The sequence below is a fragment of the Ailuropoda melanoleuca genome, chromosome 8, assembly GCF_002007445.2.
Source record: "Ailuropoda melanoleuca isolate Jingjing chromosome 8, ASM200744v2, whole genome shotgun sequence".
NCBI lineage: Eukaryota > Metazoa > Chordata > Mammalia > Carnivora > Ursidae > Ailuropoda > Ailuropoda melanoleuca.
The window spans coordinates 105,087,060-105,113,283 of NC_048225.1; the positions used below are offsets into that span (position 1 = coordinate 105,087,060).

A 26,224-nucleotide genomic window follows, 5' to 3' on the forward strand; every position below is an offset into this window, starting at 1 on the left:
AAACAAGGACAGGAAAGGGAGGGCCTTCCACACCAAACTCTCCCAGGTGTTCTATGGGGTGGTGGTGGCAGGAAGTGACAGTGGATTGGATTGGAGTGGGGATGGAACACCGGGAAAGCGTGGTAAGCTTAGATTTGTTCTGGAGATAGAACCCACAGGCCCTGAGGCTGAATTGGATGGGGACGAAGGAAAGGAGGGATCAAGAACGACTCCTGGAATTTGTCCCACAGACACACACACACTTAGATATGTGTGAACAGCTGTTGAATCCAGGTTATTTATTCATCAAATGTTGTTTGTGATGGGAAAGCTTGGACATAGGGGGTCAGGAAGACTAGCTAAATGATTATGGTATAGCTATACGATGGAACGCTGTGGAACCATCACAAAATAATGAAAAAGCTCCAAAGAAGGATCTCGAGTATATATAGTTGGGTTAAAAAGTGTGTAACAGCATGTGCAGTATGCTACCATTCGTATACAACAAAAGGGGGAGACTGTGTATAGTTCCATTTGCTTCCATATGCCTAAAATATCTCTGGTAGGATATACCAAGAACCTGGTAGCACTTCACTTTCTGGGAAGGGAACTGGGTGGGTGGGGCAGGGGGAGGAGGCTTGTTGCATACCCTCTTCTACTTTTTGAACATCGAGTCATTGACTCTATTACTTCTTTAGTTTTCCGGTGACTATATTCCTTTATTAGTTTTCTATTGCTGCTATAGAAAATGACCATGAACGCAGTGGTTTAAAACAGTATGCACTTATTCTCTTTTAGCTCTGTAGGTGAGAGGATTGACCTGGGTCTCACTGTGTTAAAATAAAGGTGTCAGCAGGGCTGCCCTCCTCTCTGGAGGCTTTAGAGGAAAACCCATTTCCTTGCCTTTTCCAGCTTCTAGAGTCTGCCTGTATTCCTTAGGTTGTGGCCCCTTCCTCCATCTTCAAAGCCAGCAAGATTGTATGCCTCTGACCACTCTTCCATAGTGCAGGAAAGTTATCTTTTAAGCACTCGTGTGATTCGAGTCAGCCCCGTCACCCCCAGGTAATCTAGAACAATCTCCCCATCTCGAGGTCCTTGATTTCATCCAGGTTAGCCATGTAATCCCCATAGTCACAGATTTCAGGGATTAGAATGTGGACCTCTTTGCGGCCACTATTCTGCCTACCACAATTACTTATTCAAAAACATTTTAAATGCAAAAAAAAAAAAGTTAATGACTTCTAAACTTTGGTTAGGAGCTCTTGGTGGGAGGGATAGTGCTGTTCTTTACTGAGTACAGGATCGGGGGAGCAGACACAGGTTGATGGAGGTGGAGAATCAAGGTCTGTTTTGGACACATTCTGTGGAGATGGTGATAGACACTCCCAGGGGTGACATCAGGCTGACGCTTGAGTGTGTGGGTCTTGTGCTCTCATAAGCCTTGTTGAGGCTGAGGATACAAATTTGGGAGATATTGGCATATAGAAAGTGGTTAAAGCCATGAAACGGGCTGAGGACACCCAGGGAGAGTGCTGGGACGGAGAGGAGGAGACGCCCAGGGACTGTGCTCAGAATCCCGCGGATGGGTGAGCGGGGAGAATGAGCCGAAGAAGCTGGGAAGGAGCCTGGTGGGGATGCAGGAAACCACATTACCTGCTCCCAGAGACCCCTCAGCCCCCTAGATCGGAAAAGCCACCACCCGACTCTGTTTTTCTCCATCATGTTCCCTTGCCCACTTTGCAGTTTGTGTTTCTCTCCTGTGTCCCCACTATGTTGTGAGCTCCCTGAGAGCAGAGCTCTGGTAGTTGGGTCAGTGCTGTATCCCCAGCACCTAGCAGTGCCTGGCTCAGAGTAGGCAGTCAAATATTTATTAAATGGACGACTGAAGGAAAACAAGCCAACTTAATCCTTCTATCTCCCAATCCATAATAATGAAAACGGCTCTAAAATCTAAAAGTTAAAGAAGAAAACAGCACAGGCGTTTTAATCCTCCAGTGACCGTTCCCAGAGGTAAGGTTCCAAAGGAGTTGTTTGCAGGGTATGCTTTTAAGGGTACCTCTGTTCCACCTGGTGTCACCCTGCTTGGAATTCCACCATTGTCCACTTCCCCCTAGAGCAAGGCCTCTCTGCCTAGTGCCTAGCACCTAGCAAGCTCTCCATAAATCTTAGCTATTTATTTGGGCTTTTAAAAATGCAAATATCCCGGGAAAGAAGGCTCATGGAGTCACTAACTCCTTAGTATGAATTAGTTTCTCAGGAGGAATGGTAGGGTTTTTTTTTAAGTTTGTTTATTTGTTTATTTATTAAAGATTTTTATTTATTTATTTGACAGAGAGAGAGAGACAGCCAGTGAGAGAGGGAACACAAGCAGGGGGAGTGGGAGAGGAAGAAGCAGCCTCCCAGCGGAGCAGGGAGCCCTATGCGGGCTAGATCCCAGAACTCTGGGATCACGCCCTGGGCTGAGGGCAGACGCCCAATGACTGTGCCACCCAGGCGCCCCGAAGTTTCTTTATTTTTAGTAATCCTACACCCAATGTGGAGCTCAAACTCACAACCCTGAGATCAGGGGTGCCATGGTCTTCCGACTGAGCCAGCCAGACGCCTGGTCTCAGTAGGAATAAAGAAGGACCTCAGGGTGTGGGCACGGGTGGAGAAGCGGAAAGGGAGAAAGTGTTTCCAAAAAAAAAAAAAAATGCGAGGGAATCTAAAGCAAATCTCAGTTTGTGGTTTTGCTCAGGCCCACACCTGCACAGCACGAAGATTGCTCTGCAAGCTGCACCAGCCCCTGGCTTCTCATTTCGGGGGTGTGAGTCTCCCTCTGAGCCCAGCCAGGCAGTGGAGGAAATGAAGAGGCTCTCAAGGGAGGGGCAGGGGAGAGAGGACGGGGTAGGGCGGAGAGCAGCCACAGTGAGAGCAGCTGCCTCTTCAAGATGGAGGGCTCTTGTGGCTGCTGATGCTGGGCTTCCCGGAGTCAGGTAAGTGGCTCCATGGAGCGCTCAGAGTTCGCTTTCAGTTTCTTTCCTACTAGTCTGGAATCCGGGTACACCCGTTGTAGAGTGGACATTCTGCGGCTTAAAGGGATTAGAGCGAGGTTCCCCCCTTTCCTTACACTGCTCCCCAGGGTGCTGTAATACACCCTCAATCCCCTCCGCGGATGCGTAAGCTAACAGCGGTGTATGTGGATAATGGAGAGGAATTCTGCCTTGGGGGTGGGGTCGTCTAAAGGCTTATAGGAAAAGGGTTGAGCTGCAGGCTTCGTGCTTTTTGAGGAGCAGGCGGGGAACCTATAGGCAAATGTGTATTGTTGGGACAGACGTATGGACAGATCTGTGCCCTAGATCCCAAACTAGACAGTGAGCGCCTTGAAGGCAGCAGCCATGCCCTAGTGTAGACAGTTTGGTCCTCTGAAACCCAGCACAGCGGTTGGCACCTGGGGATTTGTCTACACCTGCCCGCTCCAATACAGTGAATACCTGGAATGTGGCTAGTTCGAGTTGAGATATGTTGCAGGCGTGAAGTGCGTACTGATCTCGAGGACTTGATAGGAAAATGGAACAAAAAATATCCCAATAATTTTTATATCAGTACAGGTTGAAACAGTAATTTTTTGGATATATTGGGTTAAATAAAATACATTATTAAGATTAATGTCCTCTGTTTCTTTTTGCTTTTTAAAATGTGGCTACCACAACATTTTGAATTCGTGTGTGTCTTGTGTTACATTTCCCTTGGACATGTCTGGTCTCTATTGCCCTGACTTTTGTCCTACCCCTTCTCTCTTTCTCAGCTCTCTGATCAGACTAGAGATGCCCTTCGCCCTGGGCATATAAAGGCCTCAGAATCTTTTATTGGCCAGAGTAAGGTCTCCTGTGTATTTTATACTTGTTGAATCACTGATTACACCCTAGCAAATGTGTTGCTCATACCATGTAATCTATAATCATACCCTTTGTTCTAGGATAAAGGAATTCGGGTGGCAGCAAGTAGGAGGGGAACTAACTTTTATTAAGAACCAGCTTCACAAATGTTTTCTCCTTTAGATTTATTTTCATGACAGCTCTGCGAGGAGGCGTTATATATTTTTTTCAGTCAAAGAAACTGAGGCTCGGAGAGCTCTGATAACTTGTTCAAGATCACCCACCTAGAAAGAAGCACAGGGTCAGGACTCAAAACCTGATGTGCCTGGCTCAGAAGGCAAATTTTCCCCCTACTCCTAGCATGTAGCTTCATTTGCTTATATTTGAGATAGAGTCCAGAGGGGTTCCCCCACTTATTTGTAGGTCCTATTATGCCTGCTCACGGAAGGAAGTCATTAGGGAGACCCTGGATGATTTATTCTTTATCACTGATTTCTAGATTGTGCAAGGAACAAGCCCAGGGCTGGTTCTCAGAACACCCAGGAGCATTCTAGATCTGGCATGGCCCCAATGTAACTAAGTGGCCTAGGATGCATGGCTTCCACCTCTGAAAACAAAGAGGACCTTTACCGTTTGTGATTCCACGCCTGCCGGCTGGGGAAACCACAGCAGGCTGTTCCTGTTGCTCAAGCCCTAATGGGTTACACCGAAAGTTGAGGAATTTTTTTCTAAATTAAGAATTTTTTTTTTTTTTACACTGCGAGAAACTGTTATTTCCTTATGTCGAGATTTCTGTTGATGGGCTGGAAACCAAATTCCAGATAAGAGACTCCATGTTGTGTGCGCAGGCAGGAAACCTCAAGTTCATTTTCAAGGATCGGGGGCTTTTGGCGACTGCCATGCAGTTCGTGTTTTCCGGAACTTTTTCGTACATAGTGCTGCATGCCTTGGAAATTTTGATCTGGTATCACTGCTCTAATGACCAGAAATCCTCATTCTCTGTTTAGCAGATGGGAGAGGAATGCCAAGTCTCTTCATAAGCTTGCTTATTAATCTTCCCTGAAAAGCCATTTTAGAAGAGCGCTGTCAAAGCTGGGACTCCCCGAGGAGTGCTGTCTTTAGGACTCTGACAGCCTGTCCCCTTGCTGAAGTTGAATGTAGAGAGCAGGGAAAGTCCTGGGGCTCTTCTGGACGCAGCTCTGATCGTCTCTTGTAGGCAGTTAGGCCCCTGAAGCAACCCCATCCCCAGCTCAGGCCCAGCTCGAACCTTCTGATCCAGTGTGCACTGATTGCTGAGGACAAGGCCCATGAAGATTCATTTTCCAGATGGTTTGCCGTTTCTTGTCGCCAGTCTCTGGAGGGTCAATCTAAGCGTCCTGCAAGTAGTTAGTTCTTCTAAATGGATTTCAGGATGAAGAGTGATTTTTCTCTCTCCCACTTGGTAGAGCCATACCTTAATTTGCTGTCAGTTTTTGAGGCCTTGAGGTTTAAAGAAATGGCTCAGGGAATATACCCTTAATCTAAATCCCTTCAGAACTTGGTTCTGGGCTCAAAGCCGTGGTGGGGGGAAAAGGGACAAACGGAACTGTTAGTAAGGTTTTTGAAAGCCTGTTTCTTCTTTGTTATTAATTTCATTCATTGAATTTTACGAGATCATGGTCTGTATGCTATTGAGCATTTGGCATTATTTTAAAGTTGTGTTTCTATTTATATACACACTCTGTAACATTCTTGGTTGGCCCGTTTTTACTGATTTCTATCTTGTATCATTTTCCTTACATTTAGGGCAGAGAGTTCTGCTAGCTTTTATTTATCTGAAAATGCATTTATTTTAGTCTCACGTGTGAGGAATATTATCTCCTGATATGGAATGTTTTCTATTGAAGTGTGATGAACGCACAGTTATATTGGTTTCAGGTGTACAGCATAGTGATCCCACAACTCTATGCACTGCTCCATGCTAAATAGAGTCACCAGCTGTCAGCAAGCAATATTATTACAATCTTACTGACTATAGTTCCTCTGCTGTACTTTTCATCTCTGTGGCTTATTTTGTAACTGCAGGTTTGTACCCCTTAATCCCCTTCTCCTATTTTGCCCATCCCCCCACCTACCTTCCCTTTGGCAACCACCCATTTGTTCCCTGTATTTAAGAATCTAGTTTTTTATATCTTTTTTTTCTTTGTTCCTTTGCTTTGTTTTTTAGATTCCACATCTGAGTGAAATCATATGGTATTTGTCTTTTTCTGACTTATTTTTCTTACTGTTATACCCTCTGGGTCCATCCCTGTTGTTGCAAACAGCGAGATCTCATTTCTTACAGCTGAGTAATATTCCACTATATTTACACACACCTCTGCTTTAGTCCTTCATCTGTGGTGCACACGTGGGTTGCTTCCATATCTTTGCTACTGTAAATCCTACAATAAACATAGGGTGCATTTATCTTTTTCATATACTGTTTTAATTTTCTTTGGGCAAAAACCCAGTAGTGGGGGGCGCCTGGGTGGCACAGTGGTTGGGCGTCTGCCTTCGGCTCAGGGCGTGATCCCGGCGTTATGGGATCGAGCCCCACATCAGGCTCCTCTGCTATGAGCCTGCTTCTTCCTCTCCCACTCCCCCTGCTTGTGTTCCCTCTCTCGCTGGCTGTGTCTATCTCTGTCAAATAAATAAATAAATAAATCTTTAAAAAAAAAAAAAAACCCAGTAGTGGAATTACCGAATCATAAGATATTTCTCCTTTTAACTTTTTGAGGAAACTCCATTCTGTTTTCCGCAGTGGCTGCCCCAGTTTGCTTTCCCACCAACAGTGCTCAGATGTTCCTTTTTTGCCACATCCTTGCCAACACTTGCTGTTTCTTGTCGTTTTGATTCTAGCCATTCTGACAAGTGTGAGGTGGTATCTCAGTGTGGTTTTGATTTGCATTTCCCTGATGATGAGTGATTTTTTTAAAAGATTTTATTTATTTATTTGACAGAGAGACACACAGCCAGCGAGAGAGGGAACACAAGGGGGGGAGTGGGAGAGAAAGAACCAGGCTTCCAGCGGAGCAGGGAGCCCGATGCTGGACTTGATCCCAGGACCCTGGGATCACACCCTGAGCTGAATGCAGATGCTTATTGACTGAGCCACCCAGGCGTCCCTGATGATGAGTGATCTTAAGCATCTTTTCACGTGTCTGTTGGCCATCTGCATGTTTCCTTTAAAAAATGTCTATTCAAGTCCTCTGCCCATTTTTAATCAGATTCATTCTTTCTCTTTTCTTTCTTTTTTTTGCTGTTGAATTGTATAAGTTCTTCATATATTTTAGATGTTAGCCCCCTTATCAGATATATCATTTGCAAATATCTTCTCCTTCAGTAGGTTGTCTTTGCTTTGCAAAAGCTTTTAATTTTGGTGTAGTCCCAATAGTTTATTTTTGCTTTTTTTTTCTTGCCCGAAGAGACATATCTGGAAAAATGTCCCTATAGCTGATGTCAAAGAAATTATTGCCTATGTTTTCTTCTAGGAGTTTTGTGGTTTCAGGTCTCACATTTAGGTCTTTAATCCATATTGAGCTTATTTTTGTGTGTGGTGCAAGAGAGTGGTCCAGTTTCATTCTTTTGCATGTTGCTGTGCAGTTTTCCCAGTATCACTTGTTGAGGAAGAGACTTTCCCATTGTATATTCTTGCCTTCTTTGTCATAGATTAACGACCATGTGAACACTGATTTATTCCTGGGCTCTGCATTCTGTTCCATTGTCTACTTTTGTGCCAGTCCCATACTGTTTTGATTGCTATAGCTTGGTAGTGTATCTTAGAGTTTGGAATAGTGATACCTTCAGCTTCATTCTTCTTTCTCAAGATTGCGTTGCCTATTTGGGGTTTTGAAAAACTGTTTCTTTCTTGAGTGTGCTAATTAACAGCAAGTTCCTGTTGTTCAACACATTCTGTGACTTCTAATCAGGACCCTTGCTCAAAACTGGGTAGCTGCAAATAAAAGGAGGGAAACATTTCATATGAACAAAAGCCCTGTTAAGTTACTTCTGGAAAACAAGCTTTTTTGAAGATCTTTCAACATGTCAACAAAGGAGATCATCAAGATACATGTTACTTTCAAATTAATTTCTTTTTCTGTGAAAATCCGTAGGAAAAGAAACTGTAGGTCAAGCTAACCTTGCAGGCAGCAGCTTTGATGGGAAGAAAAAGGCAATGACGTTCTGCTTTCCTAAAGCTTGTTGTCTATATCCCCCTAAAAGATCAAAACCTTCAGAAACAGGGACTACACCTGGAAAAAAAAACCCAAAAGAAAAATGACAAGGCTTACTATTTTTTAAAACAATATTTTATTTATTTATTTGACAGACAGCCAGCGGGAGAGGAAACACAAGCAGGGGGAGTGGGAGAGGAAGAAGCAGGCTCCCAGAGGAGCAGGGAGCCCGATGCTGGGCTCGATCCCAGAACCCTGGGATCACGCCCTGAGCTAGAGGCAGACTGAGCCACCCAGGCGCCCCAACAAGGCTTACTATTAACATGGCTATTAGGACATATCATTATCCCAGGGAACAGTGTGTTACTTTCAGAAACTGCCGAGGGAAATTTATGTGTGCTTTTAACTGGGTCGAGAGCCTTCTAAGGCAGGGAGCACACAGTAGGCACTCCATAGATGCTGAATAAACAGGATGCGGTGAGGAGCCAGCCCTTTGCTGATTTGCCATTCTCAGGCCTCTCGCCAGCTCTCCTAAAGCTGCTGGAAGTGCCCTGTATCCTCTGAACCACAGAAGAGAGTGTGGTGCGCTCATGTGCGTTCAGCAGCGCAAAGTGACATTCTCGTTTAGAAGCAAGTCTTGAGATCCTGACCGAGCAGCCTTGGCAGTGCTGCCCTGGGTATCCTGGGCGGGGATGGGGATGAGAGAGGGAAGGGGGAAGGGAGAGTGGAAGGAGCACAGTGCAGGTGAGGGTGGTGGTGGTTGGTGCTTTCCCTGCAGCTGATGGTGCTCTGGGCGTGGCTGGAAGGCTTCAGAGGGAGGAGGTAGGATGCTTCTCCCTCCGGGCGATCCCGCAAGTCCTTCCTACTGGTGGCACATAGTGAAAGACCAAGGAAAACCGGCTGGCATGTCGTGTCTGGTGGGTGATGGAGGGGCAGGTCAGACTGAGGGTGGGAGGCGGGAGGATCCGGGACTAGACCAGGCAGTCCTTGGTCCAGGCAGTAGATTTTTCCCGAGCCTCAGCCATGCCCTCCTGCTCTCTCTTTCACAGCCACCTTCTTACTTTACGACAAATATTTATTTAACATCTGGTCTGCAGGCGGCTTTGAAGTTCAAAACGAGCTAAATATGAAGTGACTCCAACGAGGCTCAGGTGCTGGGAACACCGGATTAAGGTGACATTTACTGAAATGTGTTTTAAAATAGGATCTCAGGAGTGTGGACATGGTCCAACCCTTGCTCATCACATATCAAAATCGATTTGTAGCAAAAAAACAATCAAACAAAAACAACCAACAGCCCAGGTTCACAGCAAAGCTGTTTCACTGACCTACATGAGAAGCAGGTGGTACTAGAAAGAGGTCAGAGCGGCAAGTACATTCCAGGACTCATCAGAGGCAAGAAGGGGAGACGCTCTGTAAACAGAAGGGGAAGCCCAGGGGTGGTAGAGAGAACCCTGACCGTCATGAGAACTCTTTTTCCCTCTCCAGGCGCTGGGTTCACAGGCAGCTTCAGTTCTGCCCAGGCTGCTTTTGGCAATCGCACTCGCCTCTGAACACTTCTTGTTAAAAACCACCTTCCGTTTCCAGCGCTCTCGTTGCATCAGAACTGGCCTCTTAGGGTTCTCGACTCAGGCCCCTCATGCTGGCTGGCTCTCCTAATTCCTATGCCCTCCTTTCTTTGAGGACCGCTGCCCCTTCGTCTCCACCTGAGGGGGGAGGCCAGCTCTCTCCCCACCCTGCCCTCCCTCACTCTTTTTTTCTCCTCTCCTCTTTCTTGCTCTCTTTTAACATGGTAAATGCTCACTGCAGAAGAATCAGAAAACACAGAGAAGAAAGAATGTGAAACTCACCAGGAATCCCACCACCCCGAGATAATTATTACTAACATTTGGGTATTTACTTTTCCCTGATGTGCACGTGGAGAGATGGCCATACTATGTCGCCAAGTGGGGGAAAAGGATACACAGAGCCCACATACACAGACACACAGGCGTCTGGTGTATTTCTATTAGTGGAGCATATTTGACGTTCTGCTGTGTTATCTGTCTTTTATTGACTTGACGGTAGGGTATGAGCGTCTTCCCCCGTCAATAAATGTGTTTCCATAGATCACTTTAATGGTTAAGTGTTATTTCACTTCATGGATGTCCTACAATCCACCACTTCTCCATATTAAAGGTGTTTCTCAACCACTGCTGTTGTAGATGACTTACAAGTCATAGTCTGACACCCAAATGCTTGCGTACTGTTAAAAAACAAAATTCAAGGGGCGCCTGGGTGGCTCAGTCAGTTAAGCGTCCAACTCTTGATTTCAGCTCAGATCATGATCTCAGGGTCGTGAGATTGTGTCCTGCTTGGGGAAGAGTCGTGGAGTCTGCATAAGATTCTCTCCCTCTCCCTCTACCCCTCCCTCCTGCTCTCTCCCCCTTACCCCCCCCCAATTCAACTGAGTAAATTTGAAGATATAATTAGCTTCATTCAGTGATTCATAAACTGGGCAGCATACCATCTAGCAAGTACAGGTGAGCTCCAAAGTGCTACAGAAAGGGAGAGGTTTTTAAAGGCAGGACAAGGAAGTCATAAACAGAAAAAAAATGATTTTAGGAGAGGTCACTTTCATTTGGGGACAAAAGGGTATTAACAGGTAGATTAGCTGATCTTCCTTTGGGGGATGGAGAGAGCCTCTGTGACAGATTGTCTGATTGGTCCTGACCAGTTAAGGCTAGATTTCTGGGGGAGGTTGAAATTGCAGTTAGAGTAGGCTTTAAGTCCCGGTTGGTGACTTGGCCTCAGGGACACTATTTTGGGTCTGTGGTTTTCTTTTTAACTATCCACATCCTTGGCTATTTCCTCGGGATAAATTCCTCTAAGTGAAGTTGCTGGGCCAAAGAAGTAGGGTCATCGCAGGGCCTTTTGATATACTCCAGTGAATTTCCCTTCACAAAGATTCTGACAATTGACTTCCTGCCGGAGTGCCCATCCCCAGAACATTTGCCAGGACTGAGCATTTTCCTTCTTTAAAAAAAAAAAAAGATTTTATGTGGTTTTAATTTCACTGCTTCGGTTGTGACTGCGCTAGAACTTCTTTTATAGATGTTTGCTTCTGGCCGTTTGCATGCCTTTGTCCAGACACATCCCGAGTCTGGGTTCAGGGGCGGGGACTGGGTAATAGGGCAGTGCACAAAGATTGACAAGACGTGGTTGGTCTTAGATGAGTCTCCTCTTTCCTTTTTCTAGAACTTTCTATTTTGGAGAAGTTGTTATCAATGTCAAGAGGCTGAGATTTCTTTAGATTCATATTTAAACTCCATGACATGTGTTTTGGCTCTTTGCATTTTTTTCTAATTTTTCTTGCAATCCATCTGTTATGGTTGACAATGGCACTAAGAGGTAAATTCACATCCTGCTCACATTTCCGGGACAGATTCATGTAACCAACGGCATGTTGCTCTTTTATTGTTATTTTTTTGGCCTTTCACCTCTTTCGCCCCATATTTATTCAACAATTCAAATAATTTCATTTCTTCTATAGGCAGCTTTTTATTTTCTGTTTATCATTCAGTACCTTTTTTTTCACTCCAATATCTTAGGAGAAGCAGCATATGAACCTAGTAGTTTATTTTGGTATTTGTGACTTTAAGAAATAGGATGTAGCAAGCTATGAAATTTAACTACAGTTAATTTTTATCTTGAAGAAATTTCCTTTAACAACCCATAAACAATAGCTGGGCTTTAATTAGCAGTCCATTATATAGACACCTCCAATATACAATAATTAATATTAAAAATTGAGATACTAATGTAAAAATGAAATATTAAAATCATAATTAAAATAATTATTTTATGGAGACATAATGGTAAATAAGCATTAATTGCTATAAATGTGAGTTATGGCATAATGAAAATCTGATAGATTATCATTCGGAAGTCCGAGCTACCGTTCAGACAGCCACACAAATTTTAATGCAAGATTTCAAATTTAACCGATGCACCAAAACTAATACAGGATTTTAAAAAAATTTAGATAAAAATCAGAAGAGCCATTGGAAAAGCAGCCCCTTGTTGGGAAGTGTTAGTTAATGTCGATCTTAAATCAGCGAGGTCCTTGCCAGCTTGTTCTGCTTCACCTTGTGAAGCAAGTAAATGTCAACACTGTTAGAAAAGGTCTTTTTATTTCCGTGTGTCAGAAACTTATAATAAACGGATTTGGTTAGATAAGACTTTGTTGTTGTCGTTATCTGCCAGAAAATTAATAAGAATATAAACCACTTGGGGTTCCTGGGTGGTGCAGTCAGTTGAGCGGTGGATTCTTGATTTCCGCTCAGGTCGTGATCTTAGGGTCGTGAGATGGATCGCTGCATTGGGCTCTGTGCTCAGTGCAGAGTCTGGTTGAAATTCTCTCTCACTCTCCCTCTGCCTCTTCCCCTGTGCTCTCTCTTGCAAGTATATGTAAATTAGAAAAAAAAAATAAACCACCTATCTTTGGAATCAGCAGTTAAATAAAAATGTGAAAAAAATTCAAAATAATAATGATGTTTATGATGCAGGTAGTTCTCTTAGATGCCATGCCCTTGAGCAATACACAACCTGAACAACCGCCCTTCACTTTTATGTGGCCATTCCAGGTAATATAACGCTCGCACATGCATACAAACAACCTGCAGAAGAGGCTACGTGGCAGTGAGACCTGTGTTTGGATGCCAGTCACACTGTTTGCTGTGACCTTGGGCAATTCCCTCACCACTCCCTAGGAATCCGTAGTCACCCCAGCTACAAATGAGAGTAAGTAATATTAGCCAAGAGGCTGGCATTCTGATTTTCTTAGGAAGTGAATGTTAAGGCAATTGTTTGAGGCTTGTGAAGAAGCCACGGTGCAAACTGAAAGCCTAAAGATGGTCTTTAAGGCACCCTCCAACCAATAAATGGCCTTGTCACAAAGGTTTCTATTCTGAGAAATGAAATTTTGCAAAAACAACCAGAAAAAGACAGTTAAAGTCCCAGAAATGGTGAGAATATTTACTTCAGAGGAAGCCAGGAGGAAGCTTGCTTAAATATCTTCCTCCTCTCCAGCCCCTGTCTGCTCTGCTGACCCCGTTTGATGACAGCAGCACATCTGTGGCCAGCCTGGGGGGAAGGAGTGTGTCCAACCTTGCGTCCCTTCATCAAGCACTTCCTGTGGCCTACTCCATTCCAGGCGCTGGTCTCATCTCTGGGTGGTAAATCAAGTCAGACATGATCTTCGTCGGCACAGGGCTCTTGAAGTCTAGATTGTGAATGGTCTTTCCTGCACCCCGTCCTCCCAGGTTCCGTCCCTCCTTCCTTCCACTACCCTAGGCGACAGCTTCCCTTCCTCCTCGGGTGTCCAGCGCACCTTCTCTTTTCAATGATTTCAGATATTCACTGAAGGAAACGTGACGGCGCGTTCCAGCAGCCCAGCTTTGCTCCTAGCACCCTGGCATGTCTGTGGTCCCAGCACTGCCCAGTTATCTTCCCATTGTCCAGCACCAGCACGAATGCCGCCTCCCCCGGCCCCATGCCAGCCTTGCCTTTTCACCCAAGCTGGAAATGACCTGTCCTTCCTCTCTGATCCAAGAGACATTTGTTTGTACCTCATGTTAACACTGACCCCACACTGTTACAGCTGTTGGAGTCACCGGCTATCTTCCCTGGGGTGGGAGAGGGAGCTGGGATCGCACTCTTTGAGCCAGGGCTATGGTCAATTCCTCCTTAACTCCTCCCAGAATTAGCTTGATCAAGTCCTTCTGTTGGTGGCCCTCGGCCATCCTGAGTCCAGGAGTGGCTCTTATGGTTTATTTATGTAATATTTTTTGGTCTCCTATATTACTCCATGCCCATGCCCTCCCACTCAACCACCCCACTCCTGCCATTGTTTTATGAATAAAAGTGCAACCTCTAATCTATCTAAATAACCATAAAGTTATTTACATTTTTGTGTCATCTCGAATGACACTTGGTGTTATTTTGGAGTGAATTTGCCTATTGACTAAGGGAATGAAACACTGCCTTGGAATTTCAGGCACCAGCAGCCAGCAATGAGGGGTTCGGGGCAGGGCAGGTGACCCTGGGAATTTCAGTGGGAGGCGGTCAGCTGCTTAGCCTGGCATGTGCTTCCTCTTCCTCTCCAGGCTTCCCTGACTTCAGAGCCCTGTTTCCCCCACACCTGGGCTCTACCCCCTCTGGCAGAGCCATCTACACAACTGTCGCATTGCCAGCCAGGAGGCCCTGAAGAGTTTTCTCTTCCAGGAGATTGTGTCCTTGACATACACTGCCATTGGAGAACAGCCATGTCTGTTTCTCCTGCGGCTTGTGGCTTCACCCTTTGCAGAAATGCCCCTCTCCCACTCTCTGGTGAAGAAACCCTGTGAGCCCCCAGACCAGAAGTTCTCCAACTTTTTGGTCTCAGGGTCCCTTTACACTCTTAAACATTGTCAAGGAATTCAAAGAGCTATTGTTTATGCGGGTTATATCTGTTTATATTTACCATTTTAGAGATGAAACCCAGGAACATTTTTTAACTATTTAATTAAAAAATAATACTAAAAGCATTTTGTACTAACATAAATAACATAGTTTTATGAAAAATAACCATATTTTCCAAAACATGAAAAATGTAGTGAGAAGAGAGGCATTGATTTACATTTTTTGCCAACCTCATTATTACTGTCTGGCTTGAGAAACGGGAGCTAGATTCTCAGATCTGTCTCTGCATTCAGTCTGTTGCCCTATCACATGGCACGCAGCTTTTGAAAATCTCCAAAGTCCAGTTGAGTACAAAGTACTCTGTACACTTGAGAAAGATTGAGAGTGAAAAAGGCAACTAGCATCTTAGTACTGGATATAGCTTTGACCTCACCAACCCTCTGAAAAGGTCTCTGGAACTCCCACGTTTTCCCTGGACCACACTTTGAGAACCACCTACCGCTTCATACCATTGGTTTCTTGATGGCAAGGCCATTTTCTTTTCATCCTTATAGCCTGGGTTTTAAGCAAACTATCCTTATGACTCAGTAAATCTTGTTCAAAGTAGGAAATAGCAGTGACATTGAGGGGTACCCGCCACCATGGCAGTAGCCCGGGGAAATGCTCCACTTATTCCGGTGATGTTACAGATGCTGACAGCGTTTGGATTCTTTTGGGGGACAGCGTTGAGAGGTGCTGGCAGTTCTGCTGAATACTCTCAGGGGTCTCAGATCTCTGTTCTTTGAGGAGCATTTTGATTTGGGGGAACAGCCAAAGGTCATATAGAGTGAGATCTGGTTAATAATATGGGTAATCAATTGGGAAACACTAGATTTTGGATTTTTAAAAAGTAACACTGACTCCTTAAAATTTAGATTGCAAATCTACTTTACTAGCCGTTCCCCCACTCTACACATATATTTATACGTGTGCAAAATGATGTTTGAGCATGTTTGATAACTGTGCCGTCATTTGAAGAGCAAAAATTGGAAACTATCTCGATGTCTACTACTAGGAGATAAGTTAAATAAATGGTGGGCATCCATGGACCAGAACACTCAGCAGCTGAAAGAAAGAGAAAGTTCTGTATGTGTTGATAATAAGTTAACTCCAAAATATATTAAGTGAAACAGCACGAGGCAGAATAATGTATACAGCATGCTATCACCTGGAGGGAAAAAACTATTTTGCATGTGTGTGTCTGTACGTCTGTGTGTCTATGTGTTTGCTTATGTATACACAAGGTGTATTCTAGACTGGAAATGCTGGTTGCTTCCGGGGAGGGGAACAAGCTAACTGGGGTGAAGGATGGGAAAGCAGCTTTTCAGGCTATCCTTTTGTACCTTTTAAATTCTGAATGATATGACTGCTCCCTAAAAAAACAAAAACTTTTTTTTTAAAGATTTTATTTTATTTATTTGACAGAGAGAGAGACAGCCAGCGAGAGAGGGAACACAAGCAGGGGGAGTGGGAGACAAAGAAGCAGGCTCCCAGCATATGAGCCTGATGTAGGGCTCGATCCCAGGACCCCGGGATCACGCCCTGAGCCGAAAGCAGACGCTTAATGACTGAGCCACCCAGGCGCCCCTAAAAAAACAAAAACTTTTAACCAATAAATAAATAAATAAGACAAAAGACTTCTAGAAGCTCCAAACTAAAAAGATTATGATGTTCCCTCCTCCCTCCAAAATTAAAAATAAAACAATTCCTAACACTTAGAAAGTCTATTCTCCAAAGAAGAGTCCTTAGTAGTCCTTGAGTAGTAAGGCTATTAGAAGGAAGGTGCAAGGTGCAAGGAGCCACGTGCAGAGGGGACACTAGAAGGGGTCAAGGACATGCATTTGTGACAAGAACTAGCTATTTTGTAGTGGTGCCTTATTCTTGTCACCCTTGCCCCATTTCACAGATAGGAAAACTGAGTCCAGGCAGGCTAAGTGACTCATCCACGTCACCTGGGCTCCTGGTTCCATCTATTGCTTCGTTAGGGGATTTCCTATTTGCTTCTGCAGATCTTTTTGGGGGGATGTGGCGGTGGGTGGGAGGACAGAAGGGGACAGATCCTCTTTTACTTGGTCTTAAACATACCTCTATCCTCATCTCACTCACCCTGAGGTGAGTGCCTGTGATGGCGCCTGGTGGGCCGCATCTCCCTGACTCCCTCCCCATGCCCAGGAAGGACGTCCTCCTGCAGGTGCCTCCAGGACACCGCCCTCGGTGTGTGGTAGGCACAGCTCCCCTATTTCCAAACTCGGCATCACCCGCCTTATCACGTACTTTGTCACACTCCATCGCCACTGCATCACATGGTTTTGTTGGTTCAGAAGGGACTTTGGGCTGTTTCAAATCAACTTCCTTTTCAAAGGATAAAGATCTGCCATCAACGAAGGGATTCAAAAGCCTGTGGTAGGCTAGTCACGACCGCGATTGACGGAGGCTGCGTGACCCTGGCCGGGGTGCTGGAAAGCAGTCTTCGGCTGTCGTGCGTTCGTTCAGCAGATACACATGGAAGCTGTTGGGTGCACAGGCACAGGGCGAGGTGCCGGGGATGGAGGGGTGATGAAAACAATAAGTGTCTGTTCTTGCAGCGCTTGTGTTCTCGTGATGAGAGACGGACAGTTGTCAAAACACAAATAAACGACAGAGGTAAATTCACATCCTAGTAGATCAGAGGGTGATGTGACGGAGAGGGGCTGGGGCGTCCACTCCAGGCCACGTGAAACGCTCTCGCAATGCTTTTTGAGGCCCTCCCCTCCAGTGGTGAGAGGCTAACACCCGCCCCACCCCGCAGGCTCCCGTGGAGGACTGAGAAGGGTGGAGAAGAGAGGGGCCAGTTCTCTGGGGCTCCGTGTTTGCTAGCTGCTGCTAAGCGCCTCTGAGAGACTCTGTTTCCAGCTAGAGGAGGGCACCTGTCCTGGGACCTGCAGGACCTGGCACAGGAAGTGTCTGCGCGGACTCCCTGGCGAAATGAACTGGACCAACTGGAGTTTCCAGGACTCCCGAGCTGACAGCGATCCCTTCCTGATCGACCCCACCCCGCCGCTCTGCTCCGGTGAGACCCGCTGAAAGCCAGCCTGAGGCCAGGCGGCTAGTATTTACTGTTCCACCATAGTCTGACCACTTAGCTCTCAACCCTGTGAAGGAGGTATGCTTACTGTGTCCATTTCACAGGTGAAGAAAATGAGGCTCAGAGAGGTTAAGTGACTGTCCTAAGATCACACAGTTAGGAAGTGCCCTGAGACCCAAGTCACTGGCCCTTAAGGCTCTTTCATGACCATCCTTCATGCTCTTTCTCCTCACTCCCACTGACCCTCCTCTGCCTTTCCCAGGTATGTCCTTGCCTTCCTAACCCTGGAGGGACACCCTCATGCTGTGTGTCCTCCTCGTGATAAACAAGTGTGCCCTATCCCAGCCAGCCAGCCCCCGCTGCCGCCGCAGGACCCCCTCTGGCTGCTCCAGGCTTACGTGTGACTTCTTACCCGCACCCCCGCCCCCGCCGTTCCCCCGCACGTCAAGCCCTATGACTTGGTTCCTCATCTTGGGTGTTGATGCCACGGGCACAGGGAAGATCTGGTTTCCAAGTCCCTTCCCTACCCCTCACTCGGAAGGTGGGCAGGAGCTTGTCAAAGAGAAACTTGGTGAGGTCAGCTATCTTACTCAGAAAGGGGACAGAAAGAAAGGCAGACGGGAAGTGGACCGTGAAGGTACCTGACACGATTCTGTTTGGCTTTAGTGGCCCAAGAAGGCTGTGATTCTTGGTGGGTCCCCTCCTAGATGCTACTTATCATCAGTGGGAATCAGGTGGCCCTAGTGATGCCGTGTGTTCCCTTCTCCCAACCTGAACAACGATCTCTGCGTTTGGGTGTCTGACAAGCCAGCTCCCAAGGCGCGTCTGGAGAGGTGCTCCCTGCCATAGGGGCCGAACCGTGCAGCTCTGCTTCGTGGGGGAAGGAAGTGGGAGGAAGCTGAGTGCAGACAAAGAGAGCTTTGGTTTGGAGGCTGAAACTCCATGGCTCCGACACTTGTGCGGGGCAAGTGGCTTGTCCTGAAGCTTCTCACATGCACAGTGGGAGGGGTTGACTAGATAGGTTTTAGGCTTCCTTCTCACTCTGAGACTCCAGGGACAGACTGTGTCCGGAGAGGGGAAGGGCTTGGTGTCTCCATCCCTTGATGTGGGAGACATGTTTTCACAGGGTGGAGAATGGCACCTCCCCCCCACGCCCCCCACCCCGGTCTGGGCAAGCTCTCATACCTGCTACTTCTGCCCAGTATCAGCTCAACTTTCCAGGGTCCTGACCCCTTCCCACCCCCCCACATGCCCTTCTCTGGGTACCCCTCATCTGCACCATTCTGGTGATCTTTTCTCTGGACATCCTGTCATATTTGGTATCCCTCGACCCTTTGTAAGGGGGAGAACTTGAGAGTGAAGTGACCACACAGAGGCAGCAAGGTGTAGCCTCATTAACACACAATCTAAAGTCAGAGAGATGTGGGTTCAAGTCCGAACTCTGCCACTTACTAGTTCTAGGACCTTGAGCAAGTCTGATCTCTGTCTGAGCTGATTTCTTTACTAACAGTTGTTCCTATCTCATTGTCTATTTATGAAGATTAAATAAGTTACTGAATGTGCCTGGCATATATTAAGTCCTCAGTAAATGGTAACTAACATTACATTGATTCCCTGTAGAGCTCATTGGTACGTGTGCTGTGAGTCCTTTTGGACTGCTCTGACAAATGACCATAGACTGGGTGGCTTATAAACAATAGAAATTTGTTTCTTATAGTTCTAGATGCTGGTAGAGCCAAGATTAAGGCAGTAGCACATTCGGTGTCTGGTGAGAGCCCGCTTCCCTGTTCATAAGCAATATCTATCTTCTCCCTGGGTCCTCCCATGGTGGAAGGGGGCAGGGGGCTCCATGGGGGTCTCTTTTCTCAGGGCATTAATCCTATTCATGAAGGCTCTACCCTCATGACCTACTCTCACCTCCCAAAGGCCCCATTTCCTAATACCATCACACTGGGGGCTAGGGGTTAACATATGAATTTTGGCAGGACACAACATTCAGTCAATAGCATGTGTGTAAAAATTACTCTCCGTTTGCCTTTCCTTTTCTTTTCTGTAGAGAACTTCACTACCCTGAAGCCAGAGGCTAAACCCAATGAACTCAGCAGGTAGGTAAGAGAGGGGATGAGAGGTACTGGGGACTGTGGAGGAGGGGTCTGCTTGGCCTGGGTGTGGGGATTGGTGTGAGTGGGACCATGGCTCTGGAGGTTGGGGCACAGGAGAGAGGGTCAAAATGGTGGCAGGAGATGGTTGGGTACCAGAGACACGGAAGCCTAGAAATGGAAGAGCTCCTACAAGAGTAGGGAGACCCCAGGGCAACTCTGTGGACGGTCACCGACGCTGGCCAAGGCAGCTGGAACACCCTCATTTCTCTGTGTGCTTCTCCCAGCCTATGCACGGCAGCCACAGCCATTTCGGGCTCCGTTGGTGTGGTGGCTCTCATCTTGCTCCTGGTGGGTCTCTTGTCTATGACCCTGAAGAAATGGAGACATGAGAGTGAGTGGCCCTGGAACTGGGGGTGGAGATGGGGGTGTCTCTCCTAGGGGGCAGCCTTGGGGGATGGGTGGAGCGGTGAGCTATGGTGTCTGTTCTCTAGAGCTACCAGAAACTCTGCATAGAGCGACAGATTTACTTACGGTACGAGTTCCTTATGCTGAGAGCCATATCTAAGCAATCTGTATATATTCTTTTTTTTTTTTTAAAGATTTTTTATTTATTTATAAGACAGAGATAGAGACAGCCAGCGAGAGAGAGGGAACACAAGCAGGGGGAGTGGGAGAGGAAGAAGCAGGCTCATAGCAGAGGAGCCTGACGTGGGGCTCGATCCCATAACGCCGGGATCACGCCCTGAGCCGAAGGCAGACGCTTAACTGCTCTGCCACCCAGGCGCCCCAATCTGTATATATTCTTATGGCTTATAGCATCAACTAAAAGAAATATTGCTGCCATCTAACCTCATCTAAATAATAACCCAAATTGAGAAGTGTACCAGGAGTGCTCACTCTCCCATCTCATTCTGGGCATTTAGCTTCCTCTCAGGAGCCCTGTGGCTTCAATACAATGAATTTCGCACATCAAAGTTCAAGCCTGAGTCCAGCAATCAACCAAGTCAAGAGGGTTTCTATGTCCACTCAAGCTGACTCTGAATTTATTAATTTTTCTAGGACTATTTAAGAAACAACTGCGGCACCAGACCAACTTTCTCCGAAAAACTCCGGTAAGGAAAATAGTCATTGTTCCCAGAGGAGCTTCTGGTCACTCTGCCACGATTCCATGCTGTTTCCTATGTAGGCCCCATACAGGAGATAGTGGGGATGAAGCAGAAAATGGCCCTAAAAGAAATGTTTTTGAAGATAGAGGGAAATTCAGGGTTTGCTTGGCAAAAACCCAACATTCCCCCTGTAGTCCTGCAGGAGCCCAGTAGCTGGCATTGTCTATGGAAGTCTCTGGTGCCTAGATATCTGTCTCTAACTGGGGTCCTGTCTCTGAAGGAGCTTTCCTGCCATGCTGATGCCATATATTCCAACGTGATCAACCTGGCTCCCTGGAAAGAGGATGACTTCTCTGTCTATGTCAACGTGCCCCCTTTCGATTGCCCCAGGAAGACGTCACCAGACCGAGTGGAATATGCCTCCATTGTATTCCACTGACGGGAAGCCAGCGAGATGCTTCAGGTGAAGGGTCAGACCTATGCCCCAGCTGGAGCCTGAGTTGGCTTGTGCCTTAAATGGGTGTGTGTGTGTGTGCATGTGTGTCTATTTAGAAAAATGTATAAAACATATTCTAATGGTTGCAAATGGCTGGCTATTTCTTCTAATTTATTGGAAACAAAGTGAAGTTCTAATGGAAAGGAGCGGCATACGAGAGACAAGGACATGCTGGTCCCAGCCACCCCAGCCCCAGAAGCAGGTTCCTGAGACAGACTGGCCAACAAAGAAGATTTCTCTAGCTTTTGTCCCTCCTGAGGCTAGGGTTGAGCAGGAGGGTTCCTACTATTCAGGGCTCAGCTTCTGGATTGTGTCTCTCTTACTCTGTCTTGTCAAGAATTAACAGCTTGCTGGTGTCTGTGGAGAAGTGAATGGTTGCCTACTTTGTATGTCTGCCCGACAGAACCGCTGGGCAGTATAGCAAGTGTGAGGGGAGGAAGTGGGAGGGGCAGCAGAGACATGGGAAATCCTTCTTACTGAGGAACAAGGCCTGTGAGTGCCCGCAGGCATGGAGGGCCCCCCGGGAAAGGAGTGTGGAAGGAAGGTTCGGCGGAAATGGGCTACATGTCACCACTGAGCAGGGACAGCTCTGTGGGAACTTTGGAAGATGTCTGGAATCACAATCTAGTCTCTCCTTCTTTTCTTCATTTAAAAACATGTATTAAACAACACCATGTTCTAGACTCTGGGAATCTAGTTGTGACCCTAAAAGACAAAACCTCGTCCTCACAGAGCTGACCTTCTAGGAGGGGGAAAGAGTCAATGAACAAATGAGCACATACACAGACTATCAGATGAGGGTGTATGCTATGGAGAAAAAGAAAGCAAGTGGTGGAACGTAGGGAGCACCAGGTGGGAGCGGGCTGCTATTTTGCAGTGGATGATCGGGGATGTCTCACCATTACATGACCTAAAGGAAGTGATGGTAAATGGGGAAGAACATTCTGGGAAGAAGGAACAGTGAGTGCAAAGGCCCTGCGGTGGAAGTACACCTCACATGGTCAAAGACAAGCAAGGAGGTGAGTGCGTTTGGAGTGGAAGGGAAACAGTATGAGGAGATGAGGTTTGTGCAACAAATCAGCACCCGAGTTTGGGAATCAGGGATCCAAGGCAGCATTTCCCACAGCCTGTTCCATGGAATGTTAGTACAGAGCAGCGGGTTGGGAGGGATGATGCCTCTGGCCGTTCGTACTACTCTCTGCATTCCCGTTGCTCTTCTCTGCTGATCTCCAGCATTCTCCTCATGTACAGGGGACTCCTGAACCTCAGGCCTGATCGTCATGCCACCCGAATCCTGTCAGCACCCAAGGTGATTTAAGTGGCAAGTTAGACAGTCCTCCCTGCCTCTGAGCTCGAAGTTCCCCCAAGTGTGTTCTAGTTACGGGAGACCTTAGCAGATGTAGGGATGGAGAGATTAAATGGGATCTAGGACCAAGTAAATTTAGGAAATGATGAGTAAGCAAAGAGCAATGGAGAAAAAGAAATTTTCACTTAAAACCAAAGCTAATGGAAGCCCCTGCTTGTCTTCTAGGGAGGGTGCCTGGTTCATGTCATTAAGAACACCTTCCTACGTCGTTACAGCTCCATTCCACTCACAGGGAAGGAGGAGAGGAGAAGGAGGTAGAGAGGAAGCACTGACATTTCCAACCCTCTGCCACCTTTTCTGTGTCAGTCAAGGGCAAGTCCAGGGGTGCACAGTCCCTTGTTTTAGCAGAGATATAGGCTCATCACGCGCCCTGGTGGCCGGGGATTTTCCTACTGTACGCCTGCTGTCCCAGCGGCATTATTCACTCAGCAGTGTTAGAGTTTGGACGGCACAGTAAGCGGTCACCCATTCACAAGGCGTTGAGAGAGCAAAAGAAGGTGTAAGACCAAGTAAGGAGGGGAAGTGAAGATGTTCTGTATGATAAAGTGAGAATGGGTTGGGTGGGGGTGAAGGAAGCTGGGAGAATCATGAGTTAGGGGGATAACGAGGAGAGTTTTGAGGTGAAGGGGGGTTAAAGTCACAAAAAGACTTCTACCACTATAAGCCTCAGGAAAGCCTGCTGGACACACCAATACCTGGTACAGGTATTTTGAGGAAGGGAAAAGGGGACCGAAATACGTATCTTGGTCAGCATAGAGCAGAAATAAGAGGGAAGTGGTAAAAGGTGCTTTATGAATAATTTGGACAAGTCAGGGGGAGGCTGAACTCAGAGCTGGAAGTGAGAACACAAACCCTCTGGAAATTCTCAGAAATCTCAGGGAGGGCCCCAGAATTTCCAAAGAAACAACAACTAGAATATTGAGCCAATGGTATCTAAATCTTAATGGATAGACTGACCTCTACCTAAATCTGGGTGGTAAAATTTAAACAGGATTCTTTATTGCAAGACTTCTCAGAGCCTTCAATGTGTAATGTATTCTGTGAATGGCCATGCAGCACTCTTTAACTCCCTTTCATTCCCCCACGAGCATCCACCAGGGCAGGAAGCACCCCTGTAGCACCTGTGGGAAGAGCTGGTATAAGGAGCACCTGCCCACGTGGCACTGTCACAGAGGGACTCCGGTGACCAGGGAGGGCGCAGAGTAGCCACTAGACTTTCATGGTGCCAAATGGGATGACTGCCCGGCCTGAAGCCAGGACACCCCCTTTCCCAGCCTTGATTTGTGCACAACAGCTCCAAATTCTTAGTGAAGCAGCAAGAGACATCTCTCTATGGTAGTAGCTCTCAGCTGGGAGAAAGTTCACTCGCCCTTCGAGGGGACATTTGAAAATATCTGGCGACATTTTTGATTGTCACAATGAGGTGAGGTGTGTGTGTGTGTTACTGGCATACACTGGGTAGAGACCAGGGATGTATCCTGCGATGCACTGGACGCCCCCTCCCCTCAAGTACAATTATCCTTCACAAAACCTCAATAGAACTGCTCTTGAGAAAACCTGCTGTAGGGCCTTCCTGGAGCTCATGTGTGAGCCCGCCTTGGTGCCGGCTCCTACAAACATCTAAAATACAGGTATTTGCCCAGGCCTTCTCCGCCCCAATCTTAGGACCCATGGTGATTCTAACAACAGTAAAATGAACGCTTAATAATAATTAAGAAATCTTAGCAACTAGAAGGAAGGGTGACCAACCATCACGATTTGCTGGGGACTGTCCCACTTTTAGCACTGAGAATTCTGGGTTCCAGGAAACCCCTCAGGGCTGGGCTAACAGCTAGGACTCCAATACTAAATCAACCTTTGCGACTTCGGAGCGAACGGCTACCCGTCCCAGTTTGGACAGAATTCCGGATATTTCCAGTTAAAGCCTGGAGGGCAAGTGAGTTATGTGCTCCAAGAAGACCCAGGTCTTGGGCTTTAAGACAAATTCCTCCAGCTCATCCTCAAAAGAAGTTGTCCACAGCTCACCAGCCTGGTGGGGTAGCTGTCTTCCTCTCTTTGCTCTCCACCCGCGCCCATGGCTCCACCACTGTATCGCTCTCCAAGGAGCTGCTCAGAGCTTTTTGCTGAATGAGTGAATGGATTCTGATCTTCTGGAAGATTCTTGGGAAATTCTGTTAAGTAGGTTGAGGAGCTTCTAGACGTTGTGGCAACTGCTCTTTCTTCTGAAAAGCATAATCCTGCAAGGCTCTGAAAACTCTCAAAGAAAATGTATCTGTTTTAACAAGGACAGGGATTTGGAACATGAAATACTTGGCAAAGTCCTACAAGAAATCTCTGTGTGACTGGAAGTGAGGCTCACTTGCTCTCTTAATGTTTCTATTAGAGGATAGAAAAACCCAGCTTCCCAGTGCCCAGCAGGGAGGAGCATTTTATCACTGACGTTATTTAGAATTACTGGCACATGGCGATAATAAAAAATAGATTGCCTTTAGTTTTATTGTTTTAACATCTTCTACAGACAACGCATCCCTTTGAGCCCTGCTTATGGGACGGACAGCTCCCACGGCCACCTGCACCACCCCTTGGGTCACCACGGTCGGCTTTCAGTCTCCGCCCTTCACTTACTGTGCTCAGCGTTTGCCAAATAAACTAATTTCCCTAAGTCCGGGCTTTCTCATTTGTGAAATGGAAATAATAATGGCTACTTCAACAGGTGTTGTGTGATGATGTTACATGAAAATAGTCTATAAACTATAAGATGCTATAGAAAATGTAAAGAAGTACCAACTGGTTGTTACAATTGATTATGTTATAAGGAGTTGTTTCTCATTCATTAGTTGAGTGAACTCAATCAGCAGGACTGTGTTGCCATCATTAGAAGGGACTGGCCATTATCCGTTAACACACTTTTTTGGGGGTTTTTTTTGGTTTTTTTTTTTTGAGAACTTGCTTCAAATATCATTCAGCAGCAGCTCCTCATAAACAGGAACTCAGCAAATAAATAAATCATATGAGCCCCGATTTTTCACTTCCTTAGCAGCTGATCAGCTAAGCAGGGAGCTAACATAGACAAAAAACAGTGGAAGAAAATTTGTGTGCAAGATAGGCTAGCCCAGATGGAGGAAAAAATGCAACTTAGAAAGGTCCAAACTTGGGGCGCTTGCGTGGCGCAGTGGTTAAGCATCTGCCTTTGGCTCAGGGCATGATCCTGGAGTTCCGGGATCGAGCCCCACATCAGGCTCCTCCGCTGGAAGCCTGCTTCTTCCTCTCCCACTCCCCCTGCTTGTGTTCTCTCTCTTGCTGGCGGTCTCTCTCTGTCAAATAAATAAATAAATCTTAAAAAAAAAAAAAAGAAAAAGAGAAAAGAAAGGTCCAAATTTAACGAGATTGATGGGTGCAGAGGAATGTCCTTCATTTTCTAAGGATTCTTGTTTTTAGAAGAGGATGTACATCAGGCTTTGCAAAAATAGTGGACTCTTCTAGTATCCTCTGAAAATACATTTCTGGGCGTGAAATATTGAAAACTGGATCTAGTAAATTCATCGACATGCCCCGGAAACACCAGCTGGGGCAATCCTGACTGC

The 26,224-nt window shown here is 46.4% G+C and overlaps 1 protein-coding gene across 16 annotated transcripts; it reads left to right on the top strand.

Moving 5' to 3' along the window:
- The first annotated feature begins 2,819 nt into the window (after window positions 1-2,819).
- Window positions 2,820-25,295, top strand: LOC109491070. 16 transcript variants are annotated; one of them, XR_004627363.1, is made up of 10 exons: window positions 2,831-2,954; window positions 12,652-12,808; window positions 17,399-17,555; window positions 19,288-19,338; window positions 19,627-19,675; window positions 19,957-20,063; window positions 20,732-20,784; window positions 21,059-21,241; window positions 22,191-22,583; window positions 25,159-25,295. XR_004627363.1 is itself a non-coding variant. In XM_034667141.1 (9 exons), exons 2-8 carry the CDS (start codon window positions 12,803-12,805, stop codon window positions 21,215-21,217), a joined length of 582 nt encoding a protein of 193 aa, XP_034523032.1. In that variant the 5' UTR covers window positions 2,831-2,954; window positions 12,652-12,802; the 3' UTR covers window positions 21,218-21,241; window positions 25,159-25,295. The 16 variants fall into 16 exon arrangements, 15 of the variants coding, with proteins under 15 accessions (XP_034523037.1, XP_034523032.1, XP_034523029.1 ...); XM_034667141.1 differs by lacking the exon at window positions 22,191-22,583; XM_034667138.1 differs by lacking the exon at window positions 25,159-25,295 and having other exon boundaries at window positions 22,191-25,148.
- The last annotated feature ends 929 nt before the right edge of the window (window positions 25,296-26,224 follow it).